This window comes from Phragmites australis, chromosome 1, assembly GCF_958298935.1.
Source record: "Phragmites australis chromosome 1, lpPhrAust1.1, whole genome shotgun sequence".
In the NCBI taxonomy this organism is placed as follows: domain Eukaryota; kingdom Viridiplantae; phylum Streptophyta; class Magnoliopsida; order Poales; family Poaceae; genus Phragmites; species Phragmites australis.
Window position 1 is genome coordinate 5,739,176 of NC_084921.1, and position 21,466 is coordinate 5,760,641.

Consider the following 21,466-nt stretch of genomic DNA (forward strand, 5'->3'; position numbering starts at 1 on the left):
CCGTAGACAATCGTGACGAAGAATCTGAACTTCTTGATGAAGAACCTGCACCAAATATTTTCCCCCACGTTGTCGTCTTCTTACTTGTTGTGGGTGCTAGTGGAGGTCGTTGCAGCCGAACTCCGCCATACTTTGTTTCATATTTACTATAAACTTCGAATAACTTAGAACGAACATTAGTATAATAATTAGAATAATCATGGCCAAGAGCATCACCTAGAATTGCGAGAACTCTACAGAAAGCTACAATTTTAGCTCTAGGATCTAAAAAAAAGGCAAAAGCGTATAACAAAGGAATTTCTTTCCAATACTTTAAGAATTTAGATTTCATAGGAACTACACAATCTCGTAAAAGATAGTCATTTTCATAGTTGTTTAAATGAGTAGCAATTTCAACAATATTATGCACTACTAAACAAGATGTTGGATAATAAACTCCTGATAAACTCACAGTTGAATCATAAAAAAATTCAAGAAACTCCAGTATCCTTTCAGCAACATACCAATGCACTTCCGTGAGTAAAGTTTGACCCCATGCTGATGGTAATGTGTATGAATAAACACACCAAATGTGCTCTTATATGGTATAATATTTTTAAGCATCAAGAAAGTAGAGTTCCATCTCACCGGCATGTCCAGAGCAAACTTACGTGGACGCACACCCATTGCAACACAATACTGTTTATATGCTGCAATTCATTGGTTAGAGGAGTTCACAAAAGATATTGCAGTACGAAAATCTTCTAAGTATCGCGATAACCTCTTCAAACCGGATTTTACTATAAGATTGATAATATGACAAGCACAACGTTGATGTAACAAGAAAGATTCAGCATAAGTACTAAACAACGGAGTAAGAATATCCATTGCTCTAGAATTTGCACCGGCATTATCTAAAGTGATAGAAAATATTTTATTCGTGAGGCCAAAGTCTGCAACTACTTGAGATATTTTTTCAGCAATATTTTCACCGGTATGCTCGTTGTCAATCAAGCGAAATCCTATTATTCTCTTTTCTAATTCCCAATCATTATTAACAAAATGAGCAACCACACTAAGATAATCCTCTCTAGCCCTACCTGCCCATATGTCCGAGGTCAAAGCAACTGAAAATGTACATGTTTGCAACATTTCTTTAAGTTTGCTACGACACGTATTGTAGTATTTTACCATATCCCTACTAGTTGTCTATCTAGAAACATGCGTGAACCTAGGATTATGAGATTGCTTAATGTAATCTTCAAATGCAGCAGACTCACCGATATTGAGTGGTAGATCCGCTCTTGCAATGAAGCGACATAGCTCTTTTCGAGCACTGGCAGAGTCGTACTCCCAATGATGAACAGAGCCGTCGGGGTTGTACTGCAACACCGTCTGCTTCATGGCTGCTCCACTCTTTCGCTTGCAACTTATGACGTGCCTCTTCAAGTGCCCCGTTCCACCCGAGGGCTTTGCAGATAATTTATTTTTACAAATATAACACTTAGCATACCTGACACTTACCTCATCTTCCTCTTTGTAGATCCTTTCAAAGTCTTGCCAAACTTCGAAAGTACCGGCTCTTGATCTTTTAGACCCGCTGCTTGCTAATGTGTGCGCACTTGTAGAGCCTGACGATGGCACTCCTGCTGCATCACCTGGATCTGGATGTGAACCAACCGGAGGTTCACCGTCGGGTCCATCATCACATGCAGCACTAGTATCAAAGGGGCCGTAGTCCCCTGTGAGTCCTTGGAGAAAAAAATCATGATCTATGGATGTATCATGATCACCGGCATCCATGATCAATGTCGAATGACACTACAAAAATTGCAAATATTCAGAGTTAGAAATAATCAAATAATAAAACTAATAATAAAATAAGACTCAACAACGATGCAAAAAAATCACCAAGATTTCTTCAACTTCAAGATAGCAAGTCAGCAGGATGACGATTTTGGAATTGCTCGGATTTTTTTGCAACAATTCAAACTAATTTTGCCAAATTATCGCTAATTCTCATGAACTTTGAGACAAGAATGAGAAGAGGATACAAGAGAGAAAATGGTGTTGCTGGTGTGGAATGGAAGAGCAAGGTGCTCCTCTATTTATAGGTGAAAAATGGTGATTTTTGCAATTTTTTTCGAATTTTTTGGAGCTCAAACGGTCACAAAACGGCTATAAAATTCAAAAATATCGGGTTAACGGGTTAAACGGGCCGGGAACGGCCCGTTTAACCCGTTAACCCGCGTGCCCCCGCCGGCCCATCGTGCCCCACGTGCCGGCCGGGCCGTGCCCCCCGCGGTGGGCCGTGCCGTGCCGTGCCGGCCCGGCCGTGCCGTGGGCCGCCGCGTGCCGAGCCGGCACGGTGGGCCGTGCCGTGCCGGGCCGGCCGTGCCGTGATGGGCCGCCGCGTGCCGTGCCGGCCCGGCCCGGCCGTGCCTAAGCCGGGCCGTGCCGTGCCCGTGCCGCCCGTGGGCCGGGCCGTGCCCGTGCCGGCCCGTCGTGCCGCGCGCTCGGCCCAGGCACGGCCCGTGGCCTCGTGCCGTGCTGGCCCGGCCCATCTCGGCTCGGGCCGGGCCGTGCCTGGGCCGTGCCTACAATTCCGTGCCTCGGGCCGGTCCAGTAAGCACGACCCATTTGGCCATCTTTATCTGCAACTGCCTTAGTTTCGTAACATTTTGTCAAATCCTATCACCCTTAGGGCTCCTTTTAATTGTACAATTTTTAATGGATTATAATCCTTATAAATATTCCTCGTAGAGCTCCTTTGGAACAGGGAATGGAGTAGTATGAATTCCCATATATGGATTGCATTACTATGCCCTCATGTTTTGAGAAGTCCAATGCATCTATCTCTACTCTCTTCAACCCTAAAAAAAATACCTGCAAACCATCCAACATTCTTGTGTTTTGGAACCCTATAGGATTCAGCGGTACGAGACATTCCATGCTTGCATTCCTATATTCCAAAGAAGCCATTAGTTTCTTTCCCACTCCAATCCTAAGGTGTCTCCCATCGAAAAATTCACCATCTTCCTTTGAACATGGTAAGCGACCATACTGAAAGGATCGAATGGTCTAAGAGGAAGTGAATTAGATCATAATTAAAACTATTTCAACTGAACTCTAGAACAAGTAAACAACATTAACCTATATGAATAGTAAAGCAACTACAAAGACCAAAATAGATAGAATGCTAAGCAAGAAAACATGCAAGCTACAACACGGAGAGAATTGTGGAATATTAGATTGCAAGAATGTAAATACAGAAAAGTAAAGAGATAGTCAAGAAGGCACTAGATTTTTTTTCCGATGTATCGAGGAGTTGACACTCTCCCCTAATGCTCGTTGGAGCATCCACTAAGGATATCACTCTCTCTTGAGTCACCAAACCTCAAGTACTCCCTAGTGATAGCCACTTCTCAATTTCTCCAGATTGACGAGCTTCAAACCAAGCACAGAGCTTCCTCTTAGAGCTCCCACAAGAACTCCAAGAGCTCACCAAGACACCTCCAATCACCAAGACCGGCTAGGTGTTACCAACAATCAAGAGTAACAAACCAATAGCTTCAATTGATCAAAATCAAGTCTAGACTATAGCTAGATATACACTTGTTACTCTCCTTTCACTAATGATGTCCTTAATCTTCAACTAAGAACTTTACAAATAACTCTAGTACACCCCCTTGCCTCTTGATCACACACTAAGTGTCAGGACCCCGAACCCGGGTTCCCCTGTGCCTCCCGTATCAGTCCCTGGATCAAGTAGCTGATACGCACAGAATTCAACAGAATGATATCAAAGACATACTTCGAATACAAATAAGCAAAATAAATACCTGAAAAGAGAAAAGATGGTCCGGTGGACAAGAATCCACAGCAAACCAGCCAGGTAGAAGAGCCTACAACGCAGCGGAGCGAAACGACGATGCAACCCAATGCCACATGCAACAAGGGTGCGGACGCGACTTTAGACTTCTTCTCTTTGACTTCAACTGGGTTGAGGCTAATCTCCAACTCAACAATCTGAAAGCAACAAGACTAAGTACGGAAGGTACTCAACAAGTCATACACTACTTCAAGGGGGTTGATAAATGCATAATGGATATTTCAAGGATAAAGCTTTACGGCATAGTTTTAAGCGTAAAGCAGGTTTTATGCAGTTATCTGGTTATATTCTCCACTGTTAACCTTTTGAAATAAAAGTAACAAAGCTTTTGAAAACAAACGCAGGTATCTTCTACTAGTATTGAGTATCACCTCAAGTCCCCAATGTATTAGAAGGTAACCTGGTAACAAAAGTGTCAAAACAGTTTTAAAAGTAAAATGGTTCGGGCATCTTCTGTTGGTACTGAGTATCACATCAAGTCCCCAACGTGTTAGAAGGTGACCTGGTAGAAAAGCTGTCGAAATAGTTTTAAAACCAAAACCAGGGCAACAAGTTGTATCTGGGGGTTTTCGGTCCTGGGAGGGGCTATACCTCACTCTACAGTTCCTTTTATCATATCTGGTGTACCTCTAGTACCACACAGCTTCTGGCGGATCGAGCCAGGAACCACATCACACGGACATCTAGTCCACACACTCACTCATCAAAACTCACGCACCCAAAGTCTAGTCAAAAAGGTTTTGCCTTCGCATGTCCATGACCGTGCACACGGCTATTCGAATAGATTTACACTCTGTAGAGGTTGTACAGCTTTACCCATATGATATGCTCAGCCTCCAACCGTTGTAAGCAGAGGAGCGAATCATACCGAGATTCTCCAAACACCTTTCCTACTAGGCTTTTCCACGAGACACGCCAAATTCCAGAGCTGCATGTTCCGAAAGCCAGCCTCCCTTTTTAAGCCTAAGCCGGTCCCTAAAACCTCCAAACAGCGGGACAGATAGACCCTTGGCTTCTCGTTGCTCTCGGCCTCCTGGATGATGCCCAACTCAATCTGGTGAAGGAAAAGTCAAGTTATGCCCATTCAGGACGTATGGTTGCACAGGGTCGCTAAGACATGTCGACGAAATGACTCAGTCCTTAAGCGGCCGGGCTAGGCATCTTCATGGGTAATGAATACCATCATGTAACTCAAGCCCCTAAGAGCATCCTTGCCGGAGGACTACTCTACCTGCCCACGCCAAAACAGTTTTTCACCCATTTTACACATCACCTTCCATGTCCCACATGACATCAAGGATTTCCCGACCATCACGGAATTCACAACCATCAAGGAATCATGGTATATGAGTTATCATTGATAATAGTAAATCTTGTCTCCGAAGAGAAGTGTTTTAAAAGTGATATCTCCGAGGAGACGTATTTTAAAAGCGACATCCCTAAGGAGATGTATTCAATCCTAAGCATGCTAGATATCAAGGTGTCGTCTATTGTTAATATATATAACAACAGGTATTCCTAGGGTGATATGTATTCTGGAGGATGACATGTAAGGTATTGCAGTGTTGATAGGATTAACTACTATAAGTAGTTTGAAAAAAAACGCAATATATAGCACATACGATAATAAGTCCGGTTTTAGTTGATCATGTATATTATTTGAAAATATATGTTCAATATGATCAAGGAGATATGACTTGCCTTCTTGAAGGGTCATTTCACGATTGGTCTTGTCTCTTGAGTTTCGTAGGGTTCTTCTTCATCGTCAGGCCTCGTCTTCAGTTCCTTCCTTGTGTTCTTGCTTAGAACCTTGACTTCGAGTCTATGCATAATAACGACAAAAAGCGCACAACGACTAAGCAAATGAATACCAGAACAAAACCAAGAAATACCAAAACAGAAGAAGAACAACGGAGAAAACGACAAAAGCTAAACCTAGCGAAAGATGATCGGCAACTCTAATCAATACGAAACTAATATACAGAGAATAACAGGATCATCTAGCGAAGCTAGGCTAAGCTATTAACCTAGTTGTTTTATCAACTTAAGAGAAAACCATAACAAATCATGAGTAATTATCGGAAGGCGACAGCTAGATATTCTACGTATAGGTGAGTGCACGTGTACTGACATGAATGTATGTGTAATACTTACGTCTATATGTATGTAAGCATGTATACATATATCCGTAAGTATAACTCTAGACGATTATCTGTGTTTAAGTGTGGAGATTAGATATTCTAATCTATAGCACTAAATATGGTGAGTTAGCAACTAATCTTAATTACTTAATGTTGTTTAATTGCCACACTAATTAAGTTATATTCTATTTCTATCATAAAAGCATATGTGTAATTAATTAATTAGGTTAATCTATTCTTTGAATCTAATTAATTAACTATTAGAAGCGTATTCAATTAATTAATTACCAACAATAAATTATTCTATCATATTCTAATGATTGATACTTATTTATTTATCAGCTACACTAGTTAACCTATTACATTAATTATAACTAAGATTTAATCTATAAACTATAACATGAAATATCAATTTATTCTTAAACACTTAATTGAAACAACATTTAGTTACTCTTATTAAGAAAAAGGAATTAACCTACTTAATCTAGGTTATCATGAGTGAATAATCTACGATTATAACCTAAACATATTTATCGATTTATTTAACTTCAACTTTATCTATTAAAAGATGAGATCTAAATCTAGATTAAACACGACAACACGAATTAAATACCGGATGAGAAAATAAACGAACTCCAAAATTTACAAGATTTGACAGAGATGAAGATTATGGTTTTAGAGAAATATTGGCGAAAGAATCGCCGAAATCGGAGTTGAAACGGAGGAGTTATAGCGGGCGGAAGATTGCCGGAATAGAAAATCCTGGAAAAAGAAAATGGGTACTATTTCATGGACTCGGTCTACGGGATTTGTGAACCGAAGGAGGTTTTGTGTGGGAGTTCACGGTGGACCAGAAGCCGTGGGCCGGTGCGGTGGACTCGGTGTGTAGGCCGGTAGACCGAAGGGGAGCTCGGTGTATGGTCCACCGTGGACCCGGCCGGTGGACTAGCCGGTTGGTGGGGTCCACATGGCGGTGAGAGGGGGGAGGGATAAGGCCGTCCGGTGGCTCGGCTTGTGCCGGTGGCTCACAGAGAGAGAGGCGGAGGGAGCTTGGGGAGGGGCGACCGGAGAGGAGACGATCGGCGGCGGCGGGATTCCAGCAGAGAGGAAGTGGACGGAGAAGAGAGGGCTCGCCGACCTTTGCCTATGCGGCACAGAGAGAGGTGGAGTGAGGGGCGGCGGTGGTGCCGGAGGGAGCGGCTACGCCGGAGGGAAGAGGGGCGCCGGCCGGGGTGGTGAAGGCGGATGGGGGCCGGAGAGAGAGGAGGCCGGAGCTCGGGGAGGAGAGGCGCCGGGGAAGAAGGGAGGTCGGCCGGGAGGAAGTCCGGCCGAGGGAGAGGGAAGTGGCGCCAGAGCTCGGGGAGGGGCGAAGACCGGAGGCGTGGCGGCGTGCGCAGCAGCGCGTCGTGCGTGCAGGACGCGCTCGGCGTGGCGACGCGGATGGGCTGCGGCGCGTCTTCAGCGACAAGCTACGGCACGCACGGACGGCACATCCAGCGGGCTGGGCGACGTGCGCGTGAGCGGTGGCGTGGCGACGCAAAGGGAAAACAGTGGAAAGGGAGGTGGGCTCACCGTGACGAACAGCGACGGCGCTGTGACGGCAACTTGCACGGCGGCAGCGGCGACTGAGCACGGAGAGCTCGCAGGGAGGCCGAAGGAGATGATAAACGGTCAGGGAAGATGAGGGCCGAGCATGCCGGCGGTGGCTCGGGTTCGGCAGCCGAGGAGAGAGGAGCGGAGGGAGGCTCACTGGTGGCGAAGCTCAGCTCAGCGGCTCGGCGACGCGGAGGACGGTGTGGCGTGCGTGGCTGCGAAGGGCATGGCTACACGTGCACAACGGCGTTGCGGCGCGACGGCAGTGAGCACAGCGACGGGGATCAGGGCGGCTCTATGCGACAGCATAGCCGAGTGGCGAAACAGCGACGCGGGCACGACCGGCAGCGGAAGGTCGACGACGACAACGTAGGAGGACGTGCGAGCGCGACTGTGCTGCTTGCAGGGGCGCGCTGTGATGTTGTGCTCCGTGTGGGTGCCTGTGTATATGTATGCATGTTTGTGTGTGTGATGCATGCGAGGGAGAGGAGCAGAACGACGCCAGCGTGCTGCTGCTGCTGTGCTTTGTGTATGTATGTATGTGTGTGGAGAAGCTTGTTTGAGAAGGGAGAGGGATGAAGAGAATTTGGTTTTGCCATCCTCAGTGAGAAGATCAGTGAGGCATGGGGATGAGCTTGTGGTGGAAACATCAGAGGGAGAGAGAGGAGCATGGGCCTGCCTTGGGTCGGTGATCACACAGAGAGAAGCATGGGGAAGGTGATGGGCTTAGAGAAGGAGAGATGAGAGAGAAAGAGAGATGTGAGAGAGATTAGAGTGAGATATTTGTATATTTGAATTGCAAAAGATGTATTTGAATTTGTAATAGGATTTGAAATTATTCAAATTGAAATTGAATGATTCAATTTGAATGCAATCGAATCGAAATGGATTTGTGATAATTCAATGAATGTATGTGGATTGGATTGGGATAGCGATGATTTGAATACGAGATTTGAACTGAAAATGGATTCGTGAAGCGATTGAACGGGAAGGTATTTGAACACATTATGAACGATTTGAATTTACATTCGAATAGGAAATCGACGAAGGTTTGATTGAAAATGGATTTGAGATATATAGGATTAAACTCAAATAGGAGTATTTGAATTTGGCATTAATTCAAATAAGGGTATTTGAATTAGGAGAAAGATTCATACTTGAAGCTTCGGGATTTGAGAGATGTTTGAATTCAGGATAATTGAATTCAATTTGTATTTGAGCTGAAAAGAATAAAGATTGAAATTTGAATTTGAGAGGCATTCAAATTCAAAGTGCCACACAAAGAACCAGAAGAACCAATAAACCAAAATGCATATGATCAATTTATTGCAACGATTTATTTAGAAATTAACTTGGCGCTTTCTGGAATACTTAGCCCAAAATAATATATTTAAATACATACATACAAGTATAAACATATTCAAATATATATTTCCTTAATTTTATACTAGTTTAATAATTATAAAAAGTTTTAATTTGGAGCGAACTTTGCTATATTTTTATATACTAAAATCCAGGGTGTTACAAATCTACCCCACTTAAAGTGAATCTCGACCCTGAGATTCGAATGGTTTTAAAAAGGATCAGAGAAATACTATCTTCTATCGGATCTTTTTCTTGATCAACTGCTACTTTATCCTTTATGTGGAAATTTCGTAATGCTTGTCGCATGTAACTGTTATCCCTTTTGGCTAGACGATTTATCATATCCAATATATTTTCCAATATAACGCTAACCTAGGTTATCTTCCGTTTCTAAACCACTCTGTCATTAGTACACTTATCTTGTCATGTCGTATAATTTCTTATGGGTTTCCACTGCATACCGTCATGACTCCAAGTGATTCCAGTATTTCAATACCAGGACTTTATTCCGAGTATAACTACTTAATCAACTATGCTTGATATCCTATAACCAATTTTAGTCCAGTGATAAATCATGATATCATCCCACTTCATGTGTTATTCTCTTCAGAACATCAATATTATCATCTAGAATCTCACTGATAACTTTGATTATCTATGGGTTGTCTGGCATTCACCGATCGATAATTTTCCTTTAATCCATTAGATATATCAATAACTCTTGGTTCTAATTCCATAATCTCTACCAATCACCGGTGGTTTACCAGTCCTTGCATGGTAATCATCCTTGATTCCAACACATACTTGTGTTTGTATCCTTAAACGATATGGTTTCAGAGTCAATGTGGGGCTACCCCACTTAAAGTGGTTCTGACTACGGATGGTCTCATAGAGTATGCGACACTATAGTGATTTGTCTATTCATGAATTATCACTTTATCCTCTGTTGAGATTTGGTTGCAGTTCTCACTAAACTAATGTTGCTTTAAAACATAGTTTAAACCTTTCAATTTCCTTGGTCCAATACTGTTGATTGACTTCTTCATTCCCTTATGATACAACATAGGTAGATTCCTTTACCGTCATCCGGTAGGGTCTTCTAGCTATCGGGTCGTTCATCCAATTTTATCCAGGAGTAATTCCGGTTATGGTCATCTCCATACTATAAGTATTTTCTTTTAGGAGAAAACTTGCAAACTTCTGTGAGTTTGGGTGTTAGCCTATTGATGTCAAGAATTTTCTTCAATCTTTTATGAGGTTACTGAGGTAAACTTCCAATTTTCAAAGTCTATATTGCCTCATTGATGGTCAAACACTTAACTCCAAAATTATAACTTGTCATTCTTTTCCTAGGGCTGTCGTGTTTGCTAAAAAACACTACCCCACTTTGAGATTCACATCCTTTGATCGCTCAACATTCTATTAAGGCACCAAGATCACCCAACAATATTATGAACTAATTTCAATTGCCCTTCAAAACACTACGTAAGAAACCAGCAAAGGAGACACTACATTAGTGACGGCTGCTCAACACGCGTCACCAATGTCCTATTAGTTACGGGTCCAATAAGGACGCGTCACTAATATCCTTTCTGATCGGGATCAGATATAGACCTGTCACCAATCATTAGTGACAGGTCGTAACATGACTTGTCGCTAATGATAATAGTGACATGTCAAGTTGTGACCCGTCACTGCTCATCACTAATGACTAGGTCATCAGTGACGGGTCGTCCTAGGCCAGTCATTAGTGACGGGTCGTCCTAGACCAGTCATCAGTGACATGTCAAGTTGTAACCTAATGATCCACTCATTAGTGATGGGTAGTCTTATACCAGTAATTAGTGACAGATCAACTTGTAATCTACCACTAATGACCAACTCCGGTCACTAATGATGGTATTCGTAAATATATTTTTTATTTTATTTTTCTCTTATTTTTTCTCACCTCGGCAGGACTAGAATACAAATCATTGTACATTTCTGCTCAAGTTTGATGTAACGTATGACGGCTATAGACACAAACACGCGTTCTGAAAACGGTGCAAAAACTTTTAGGGGCGAGAACTCAATCTTCCAAGCCGTTTTTAGCCGCGAAAATTCTCTAAACCCGACGAAGTGGGGGAGAAACGGATGTAACTTTTTTAGATGTTCGTAGAGTCAAGAAAATGTCAAAATCAGAGTCTGGATGCAAAAGTTATGCCTGTTTTACCGAATGCACTCCGGGTCACTTATCAAATTATAACCCTCGACGAAATTTGGCAAAATTAGTCATTAATGACGGATCATGGTTATGACACGTCACTAATGACTTTCGACAAAGAAGATTAAAACGATAAAATATCCGATTTCTATCATAACTATATGATAGCAGAGGTGGTAAGATGGCTACACGTGCGAGTAGGAGGTCGTGGATTCGATTCCCATGGAACGCAAACTTGAAAATAATGTGAAAAAAAATGTGACTTCTGAGGTATATGGGATGGGCCTGCGTTGGGATGTCTCGGATGAAAAAATATATTTTTTTAACTTTTTTGTGTCAAAAAAATACGAAAAATATTCATCGGTCATTAGCGACGGGTCAAGATTACAATCCGTCACAAATGTTCAGTCAGCGACGGGTCACGGTTATGACCAATCACTAATGACTGAATATTAGTAACGAGTCACGATTATGACACATCACTAATAACCTCATTAGTGACGGGTCATCATCCATCACTAATGACGGGTCATTAGGACCATGATAAGAGTGACGGGTACAGGACCCATCACTAATACCAGTTATCACCCGTTATTATTGACTTTTTTCACGTAGTGAAATAAACTTACTAGTCATAATAATATGGTTGGCATTAATTACTGAAATACTTACCACTTATCTAAGAGCATAGATACTACACATATTATTCAATCAAATTTGAGAACTGCATGATCTAATCGTCCAAATTGGCCTCTCCTCTATCATCCACATATCTCAATTGTCAAAAGCCCCATATTTTCATCATAATAAGCCATAATTTTAGTACCAATTGACGTCTTGCACTCAAGCTCGAGTCATTTACATCCCAATATGCACCTTCCCTCATCAATTCAATTCCGATCAACAAGGACAAAGTCACTGTACCTTGACCTTCATCATGTATTCAACGTTGACAACAACAACAGCTTACAAGATTTGTTCCTCATGTTGTCAACATTGTATCTAGCCAGTCGGGTCAATTTTCTTCTCTAGAGTGGAATGGTGGTGTTGAACATAACAACGTGAATTCGATCGAAAAAATTAGTAAGTATATTTTTATTACATACATGAAAGTTTATGAATGTGTTGTTTATATGGATATAAGTTGCCAAAATTACAAATTTTGAATATGAAACTACATCTTAGAATAAAAAATTAAAATTATGTCAACTTTATATATATGATACTATGTCGTTTTGAAGATAAGCTTTCGGCTCAAATATAGAGTTAAATTGGACTTCGGGTTGAATTAGGGCTAGGATCAGGACTCGAGTCCTTTGAGCCCTGTAGAGTCGGATTCTAACATTCGAATCGGGATTCTGACCACCTTAATCAATATTGTATGGTTTTGTGTGAGGCGGTATGTACGTGTGGATGTACGCACATATGGTGTGGTGTATGCTTAGTCGTAGCTAGATAGAGTCTAGCTCAGAGCGGAAGCGACTAAGCGGATCCACCGGGGGCTCAAGACCCCTTACCCCTCGGGCGCACTTGTGAACCCCCCCCCCCCCCTCCTAGCTCTCTTTAATTTTGGACGTAGAAGGAGGAAGAAGAAAAGAAAAAAAGAAAAAACCTATAATTTTTGGCGGCCATCATAGAGATTTGGACACTACGCATTTGAAGCCATGTGAGATGCTCGATTTGACCTGTCTATGCAACTATGTGCACAGCGAGGTAGCTAAAGCTAGCATGGGGATTATTGATTTAAGGAGAGCAAGAATCAAATAGTTATTTATTTTTTCCTAAAAATTATAGCAGGAGCTCTGAGTGGAGGAATTATATTGGTTTGTGGTATCTGATGAAGAATCACATGGATATTGAATATTGATCTCTTCAAATCCCTCTGTCCTCCACTCAACCACTGAGACCCAGAGCTATGGTGTATTTAGTTCCCTGAACGAGATTTCGTAGAGTTACATCATATAAGCAGGTTGAGCGGAATCATATTTGTTGAAAAGAAAAATGTTTAGTTTGTTGTATTTGTTTGGACATGCTGAGCTGAGTTTCTATTTGGTTAACTGAATATGAGGTCGTATGAGCAGATATAAGACTTGAGATTGTGATTAATTATTCACATGAAGATGATTTTATACACTGACAAGTGGTCCCGCTTGCATGAGCGGATGCAGAACTTGTATCCGCTGGACTAGACTTAGAATAGTAAATACGGGCAACCAAATACGCTCTTCTTGAAATTATACGAATCCACCGCGTCAAGCTTATGAAAATTCGGACAACTAAACACACCCCTACAGTATTGAGCTGGTCAGGTCCCGATGCCGCGCACCAGAGCCCAACCCGTGGACCGCGGTGATCATGCGTGATGGGTCGAGCAAATCTGTAAATCCAACCGGGCTTGGGTAGTCACGCGCGCTTCCCTAGGTCCAATCCTCACAGCCCGCATTACGATCCATTGCAGTCGCCGAGGCCGGCTTCACCACGGAGATACAACTGTTAAGAAATTTAGCCTTACAGAAACGATAAATTGATCTACCAAGACAATATGCGTGAAATCACAGATAATACTAGAGACACTATGTTTATTAACGAGGTTCAGTTGAAGCTTACATCCTTAAGGTATAACTATTGGTGCTCCTCCACACAGTTGCATCACTTGTCATTCTAGGGTCCTAGCAAAATCAACAGCGCCCCTTTACGAGTTTGTCGTTGGTCATTATAGGTATAACAACGGCCCTTTTATCATATTTATGAAAGGGAAAACTGCAAAAAAAAAACCCCAAAAGTCATTTGGATTTTGACTTTCCCCCCAAAAAGTTGTTTTGTTGCAAAAAAAACCCCCCCAAAATTTGACTTTGTTGCAAAAAACCCCCTAAAAATTAAAAAATTAAAAAAATCATTAAAAAATTCTACAAACAACTAGAGACAATTCTAAGACCTTCTGTGAAATTTGTTTTCAAAAATTATATCCTTTGCATCATATTTCATGGAGAGGAAGTTTGGGGAAAAAAAAAAGAAAAATATGCAGCTCATTTATTAACTCATGTTATTTTAACTTTGTCATGTCTACCATTATTTTTTCTACACAAATAATTGTTTAAGTAAACTAATAAAAGTGGTTTCACTAATTTTGGGGGTGTTATGGATTAGTTATGAATTAATCTATCTGCAACACATTTACTCAATCCTGCATGTTACAATAACTATTTCAAGATTTCTTGTATTTTTACAAGATAGAGGATCATGTAAGAAGACTAAAAAATTTTGTTTCATGATTTTTGGATTAGTAAATAATTAACTATGCATTTAACTAAAATTAATAAATGAGTTGCACGTTTTTCTTTTTTTTCAAACTTACTCTCCATGAAATATGATGCAAAGGCTATTATTTTTGAAAAAACAAATTCACAAAAGGTCTTATAATTGTCTCTAGTTTTTTTTTAGAATTTTTTGTGATTTTTTTTTAAAAAAATTGAATTTTTGGGGGTGTTTTGTAATAAAATCAAACCTTTGGGGGGTTTTTTGCAACAAAACAACTTTTGGGGGGGAAAGTCAAAATCCAAGTGACTTTTAGGGGGGTTTTGCATTTATCCCTTTATGAAAAGACTAGGTTACACAGGTCCTAGTCTAACTTTACCTTATATTACAAATATAACTTTAAATTTAATACTTAACATATCTTATACAATATTAAACACATATTTCAACAACGATGACAACATATTGGGTTGGCGCGACGAAACGCTGATAACTGCGGCTGCACATCAGAGGGACAAACACTTTCCGCAAGAGGGGTTAGACCACGTAGCAGAAGCGTCAGATATACATGAACGGCAGTGATTGCGCACAAACTGGCCGTCACACCCTGTCGCGTCAAACGACTGCTTCAAACCAATCAAGCAATCATCGTCTGCGCATAAGCTACCTACAGCTACCAATCGTATGATACACCCTGTTAACGATCGAGTCCTTGAGCCCGATCAGGCCTCTCCGATTCAGGCGGCCGCGGCGGGTTCCTCCTGCGGCTACTGGAGCAGATCGAGGGACGCCACGACGTCGCGCCTGAGCAGCTGCGCCGTGGGGTTGTGGCTGAGGTAGTGGTATGCCAGCATGGCCACCTTGTGCATGGACCTGGCAGCAGGGAGGTCGTCCCCGCCCCCAGCGCCGAGCCTGGGGTCGACGATGGTCAGCGCCCACTACTTGTGCGACAACGTGGGAGTGCCCAGCCCACGAGTGCCTGCTCCCAGGGCAGGCGAGACCGGTCCAGCGATCGTCGGCCAGTCAACAGTGTCGATGAATCAGGAACCGGGGGTCCCCGAATCCCGAGGCCAGGCCAGCAATTCGCCACGTGGCGCCATCCCGCGGAGTCTCCTCCGCAAGGTAAAAAAAAATTAAGTCCCGGGAGAGGGCGCTCGGGGCCACAGTCAGTGGTCCCCGAGTACCTAAGTTCCCCGACGATCTGCAAAGTCTAAGTGCCGGGAAGAAAGTGCTCGGGGAGGTATACGGTGACCCCCGAGCATCCGAGTCCCCCGACGATCAGGAAAGCTAAGTACCGGGAGAAGTGTGCCCGGGGCTGCGAGCGGTGGCCCCCTGGGCACCCAAGTATCCTGAGGACCCACTGAAGGAAGTTTCAGGAGAGAGTGCTCGGGGCTGCGAGCAGCGGCCCCTGAGCACTCGGTCCCCTGAGGATCCGTACAAGCGTGCCCAGGAGAGAGTGCTCGGGGAGGTGAACAGTACCCCTGAGCACTCGGTTCCCCGAGGATCAAGAAAGGGCATTCTCGGGAGAGAGTGCTCGGGGAGGCGAACAGTGACCCCCGAGCACTCGGTTCCCCGACGACTCAAAGAGCCCCCTGACAGTGGCCCCCGCAGGGGCCCACTGATGAGGTCTCATCCAGTCAAAGGTCTAAAGCCGCATTTAAGGAGCGCGCGTGGCCTGTCACCCCCAACTGCTCCCGCCACGCTCGGTGTCAGTTCCTGCCATATTCTAGCAGAAGGGCGTGGGGTCATTAAATGCACGGGTCCCATCCCGTGCCAACCGACCCGTCTCGGGATAACGTCGTAAGGGCCGAGGCGTTCCGTCTGCCGCGCTGCTGTGGCAGGAGAACAAGACAGGACGGGCACGCCGGGCCGCTCTGCGGCTGCCCGGTGGGCCCTCTCCACGGCGCCCGTTGCCATTGCATTTATGGAAACGGATGACCGGGCGTGGGACACATTTTCCACCCCCGGTCACTTCGCACAGAGGCTATGATGACGCCCTTTCCATTTATGGTATCTTGGAACTCGTGCCCCCCCCCCCCGTTCGGGGCACGCTGCTGTCGGCGGGTATTTAAAGCAGCCAGCAGCACGAACAAAGACAAGTTGAAGAAACTGAGAATAGGCTTTAAGCAGAGAAGAGAAGATCAAGAGCACCCAGAGCCAATAGACACACGCAGACCGAAGAACAAGGAGCCTCAGGCTCTAAGATAGACAAACATTCTTGTATCCAGCAACATCCTTGAGGGACATTCCCAGGGCATTTATAGTATCCATACAGAAGTAGGGTGTTACGCCTCCGCGCGGCCCGAACCTATCTAAACACCAGCGCATTTACTCCGTTCCGCACTAGATCGTTCCACCCCACCGGCCATCGCATTCATACCCATTTATTTCTCCGGCGAACATATTCAGGATCATCCCTCCGGCCGAATCTCTAAAAAGGGGTCCCTCAGGATCCCTGCGACAGTTGTTAACCCTCCGACAAACAGCTAGCACGACGCCGTGGCTGTACAAGTCGCTCATCGCCGTGAGGTGGGATCAACCTAAAATGGGATCCTTAGACGCTCACCCTGCCGGTGATCGCCGAAGACTTGTTGGAAATTAATCTTGTTTTATGGTAGATTTAGTTTTGGCATGTAGGAGAGTCCATGTCAAAGTAGAAAGTTGGAGTATGATTAGAGTCCTAGTAGGAATAGGATTGCATCAGAGTAGGATTAGGAGTCTAGTATTTGACCCCTATATAATGAAGGGAGGGGGCACCCTATAATGTGCCCCGGAGAAGAGAGAGGTGCCATGAAAAAAAGAGTCGTGTCCGTGAATTATAAAGTATGCATGCATGAGAAATAAAGTAGCAGCATAGGTTGAGAAAAATCTCGTCACTCTTTTGTGTGTTTGTGTTCTTCGTGGTTGTTCGATCCTGGTGAAAAAGCCAACAATTGGTATTAGAGCCTGTCAAGATGTAGAAGTTGATGAGATCCAAAGGCCGGTGTTGCGTCGCGGGTGTGCAGCGTGAGCGCAGCGTAGCTGCGTGGTGCGGCTTGCGAGACCAGGCACGACTCATGCGGAGGTGGATAAGAACAGGGGAGTTGATGGCGTGGGTGATTCGGTGACTCAGACTCGATTCAGCAGCATCTAGGCGGTCGCGCTGTGAGTTGAACTGGAGTGCGAGAGTTCAACTCGGCTGTTGTTCAGGAGTCATACTTGGTTGGCGGCGTTGGTGTCTGTTTCGGGATCGGGCGCCGGTTCCGAATCAGTTGGTGGGGCCCAAGTTGGAGTCCTACACTGGAGGAATCGCTGGACGGGGTAGGAAGCGTGTCCGGTCCGGACTCTGTGCTTGGCTTGTTGTGTGGGAGACGGTCCAGGTCTTGCCACGTGCAGCGGACAAGGCTGCTTGATGGCTGGTTTGGGAGCATGGTCTTGATGGGCTTGCATGCATGCTGTGCGGCTCTTATGGCTTGTGGGGATCCTGTGCAACCAAGTATGCTAGCAAGACGTGTGCAGCCCGTGGGCGCTGGTAGAGGCCTGCCTCGGTGTAATGCAGTGCGAAGCGTGTAATCTTGTGTTGAGGTGTGGTCATGTAGTTAGTGCCCATGCATGTCCAAAGTGGTGTGTGGTGAGTGCAGGGTGAAAGAGGTGTGCTCTCCATTCTCGGATGATGAAGTAGTGTTCGTCGTCCTAAAACAAGTGCAGGGTGAAAGAGGTGTGCTCTCCATCCTCGAATGATGAAGTAGTGTTCGTCGTCCTAAAACAAGTGCAGTGTGAAAGAGGTGTGCTCGCTATCCTAGGTTGATGAAGCAGTGTTCATCATCCTAAATTAAGTGTGCAAGGAGGCAGGCAGGAGTGGGCTTGCCATCCTAAACTAAGTGCAAGTGCGTTCGGGGTGACGAAGAAGTGTTCGACATCCTGAATCGAGTGTGAAGAAAACACGATTAAGGGAGAGTGTTGGAAATTAATCTTGTTTTATGGTAGGATTAGTTTTGGCATGTAGAAGAGTCTATATCAAAGTAGAGAGTTGGAGTAGGATTAAAGTCCTAGTAGGAATAGAATTGTATCAGAGTAGAATTAGAAGTCTAGTATTTGGTCCCTATATAATGAAGAGAGGGGGGCAACCTATAATGTGCCCCGGAGAAGAGAAAGGTGCCGTGAAAAAAAAAGTCGTATCTGTGAATTATAAAGTGTACGTGTGTGAGAAATAAAGTAGCAGCGTATGTTGAGAAAAATCTCGTTATTCTTTTATGTGTTTATGTTCTTCGTTGTTGTTTGATCCTGGTGAAAAAGCCAACAAAACTGACATGTGCTCGCCAGAATCACTAATTCTATGCAAGGTGACTGGACAGGTCAACTCGGTGTATCAACGAATTTTACTAGGGAAAAACAGTCACTGCACATGTGACTTTTGTAATTAAAGTAAAACAAATACCTAGAAATATTCAAATGGTGGCAAATAGTTTGAATGTCCATAAAGGAAGTGGCATTTTATGAATTCGAACTAAAGAAGTGGCATTTTATACAAGACGCGAAAGAGTGGCCTCGGATTATTCTTTTTAAACCTTGCAGACGGATCGAGCTGCCTCCCCTATAAGGGGAAAAAACCATGTCGTACGAGCCAGCCAAACGCATGCATGCACCACTGAACTTCAAGCATCACCGGGAGCCGGGAGGAGCCTTTGCCGAGGAAAACATCAGTGAGGACGGTCTTGGACTGCAGCGACGCCTTGAGAATCTCCAAACCCTGCACCAAAATCATCAGTTGATGCGCGCACATTCATAAATTAAAAACGAAGAATAATTCAGAACAGATGAAAGATCCAGTGATCGACCTCGTTGTAGCCGAGCTGCACGGTCTTCTCCTGGAGATCGCCGAGGTCCCTCACCGCGAAGGCGTTGAGCAGGGTGATGCTGGAGATGGCGGACATGGGCGTCACGGTGAGGTCGTCCATCACCGTGTACGTCACCACCCCCTGCACGAACCCTTTCTCGGCCATCTGGCCGGCCGGCGGGATATACTGCGCTACCGCCGTCATCTGGTTGCCACAGGTCGGACACGCTTTACCGTACGCGTCCGTGATGTAGGAGCGGCAGCTGCTGTTGAAAATGCTCGTGCACCTGTAGAAGCTCTTTGGCTGCGCAGACAGCGGCGCTGGCAGGCGGAGGAGGGAGCTGCTAGAGCTCGCTGCCAGGGAGAGCACGGTGGGGCGGAGGAGCGCGTCCTTGGCCGCGCCGGGCTGGACGTAGGTGGCGTCGAGGTCCTCGACGCTGCCGTAGAGGTTGCCGACGCAGCCGACCATGCCCTCCTTCCCAAGCAGCTTGACGGCCGTTCCAACGGGCAAGACGAGGAGGGAGAAGAGGAAGTCCACGACGTCCTTGCTCGCCTCCGCAAACAGCAGGCGCTGCGCCTTCCGGTCGATGAGAAGCTTCATGCTAAGCGTGGTGGTGGTGGTTGCCATCGAATCTTGGAGCTCACTGGCTACTTAGTACTAGCTAGCTAGCTAAGCTTTCTTGGTGTGGAGTAAACGGGGAAGTGACATTGGAACGGGCCTCACGCTTGCACGAATATATAGAGCAGCGTCGCGCGCGCGCTCACACGGCCGGGCACACTCGTGTGCTTCGAAAGCATAGACCGTGACCTCCTATGCTTCGCAAGCAAAGGACGCACTACGATAGACGTGTGCTCGATCAGAGCTAGCGCAAGCTAGTATCTAGATTTTGGGTAAGGTTTGCGCAAGCATAGACCGTACGTGAGTGATCTGACTGCTCTGCGTCTTAAGCCCATGCCTTCTACTCTAACTTTGTTGCGGGCCAATCGTTTGCTAAGAGCCTGTTTATCTGGGATCGTAAAAACTGAATTATGATTAAAATTTAAAAACTGAAATAAATAGTTAGGTCGTAAAAGTTGTATTGTGATTATAATTTAAAAGCTGAAATAAACAGCTAGTTGTAAAAACTGAATTGTTATAATTCAACACCTAGATTATAACAATCCAGCAATCTAGCAATCTATCTTCCACCAGATTGTAACAATCCATAATCTAACTTCTTACAATCTACAATATACAAATTGTTTTTATAATCTCTAGTTGAAATAAATAGACTAAAATGGTGGAGAGTGGAGAGGGAAGATTGCGTACACTTATAAGTAACGGTGGTGTATATCTACAGCGTTGATTCATGCGTTGATATCTGCGCTAACCGCTTGCAGCGCAAGGAATATTCTCTCCAACTACCCCAAGCACACAACCACTGCACCGATCGACGGTTCGAATGGTGACCGTGGTCACATGTAAATGTGGCAAACATTTATCCGTAGAGAGTGCCATCGGGCTCCCCGCCGCCCGGGCTTGAACCCAGACACCCACGTACTTCTCAAGATTTTTTTTTTTTAAAAAATCTGCTGTCGTGTGCAAAGTAATCATGAAAGTGATGAGGAGTAGGGATAAAAACGGAACGGGAAAATCCCGTTTCGTTCTGGTGCCGTATCCCGTTTTTTTCAGTTCGTTTTCGTTTTTTCTCGTTCCCGTCTATCCTATTTTCGTTTTTGTCCGACTGAGAAAATGTGAAAGTGAAAACGGTAGGGGCGTTTTCTGACCGTTTTTGTCCGTTTTCACCCCTACGCTCACTTATGTCTTTGGTTGAGACTTATCACTTATGTTTATTATATGCTCGAGTATCGAGTTAAGGTTTATGTGGTTCTTTTTTAGAGGGGTACAAAACATGACGTACATAACCCACTTACATCACACTCACGCCTAACGCGCGCACACACGTGCATGTCCTAAGCATACACGTTACAGATATATTCTCGCTAAACGGGCACGTGTGTGCATACCCCTAACTACTAAGGAAAAACCCCCGATGAGGCTCGTGGGTCGATCCTAGGGATCGAACCCACGACTGGCCGTCCCTGTCAGTCTGCCACTGAGAGCGAACCAACCAAACTACTACTCGGTCCTAAAGCTTATATTGTTGTATCTTCGTATCTTGTATTGTTTGAGTGAAATATTGATAAAAAATGATATGTCATGTGAATCAAAAAAGCATATG

General features: G+C 44.5%; 1 protein-coding gene across 1 annotated transcript; it reads right to left on the bottom strand.

Moving 5' to 3' along the window:
* Nucleotides 1-19,150: 19,150 nt before the first annotated feature.
* LOC133887229 (uncharacterized) lies at nucleotides 19,151-19,878 on the bottom strand. The gene has a single exon (XM_062327180.1). The coding sequence runs from the start codon at nucleotides 19,870-19,872 to the stop codon at nucleotides 19,216-19,218; it is 657 nt and encodes a 218-aa protein (XP_062183164.1). The 5' UTR covers nucleotides 19,873-19,878; the 3' UTR covers nucleotides 19,151-19,215.
* Between the last annotated feature and the right edge of the window lie 1,588 nt (nucleotides 19,879-21,466).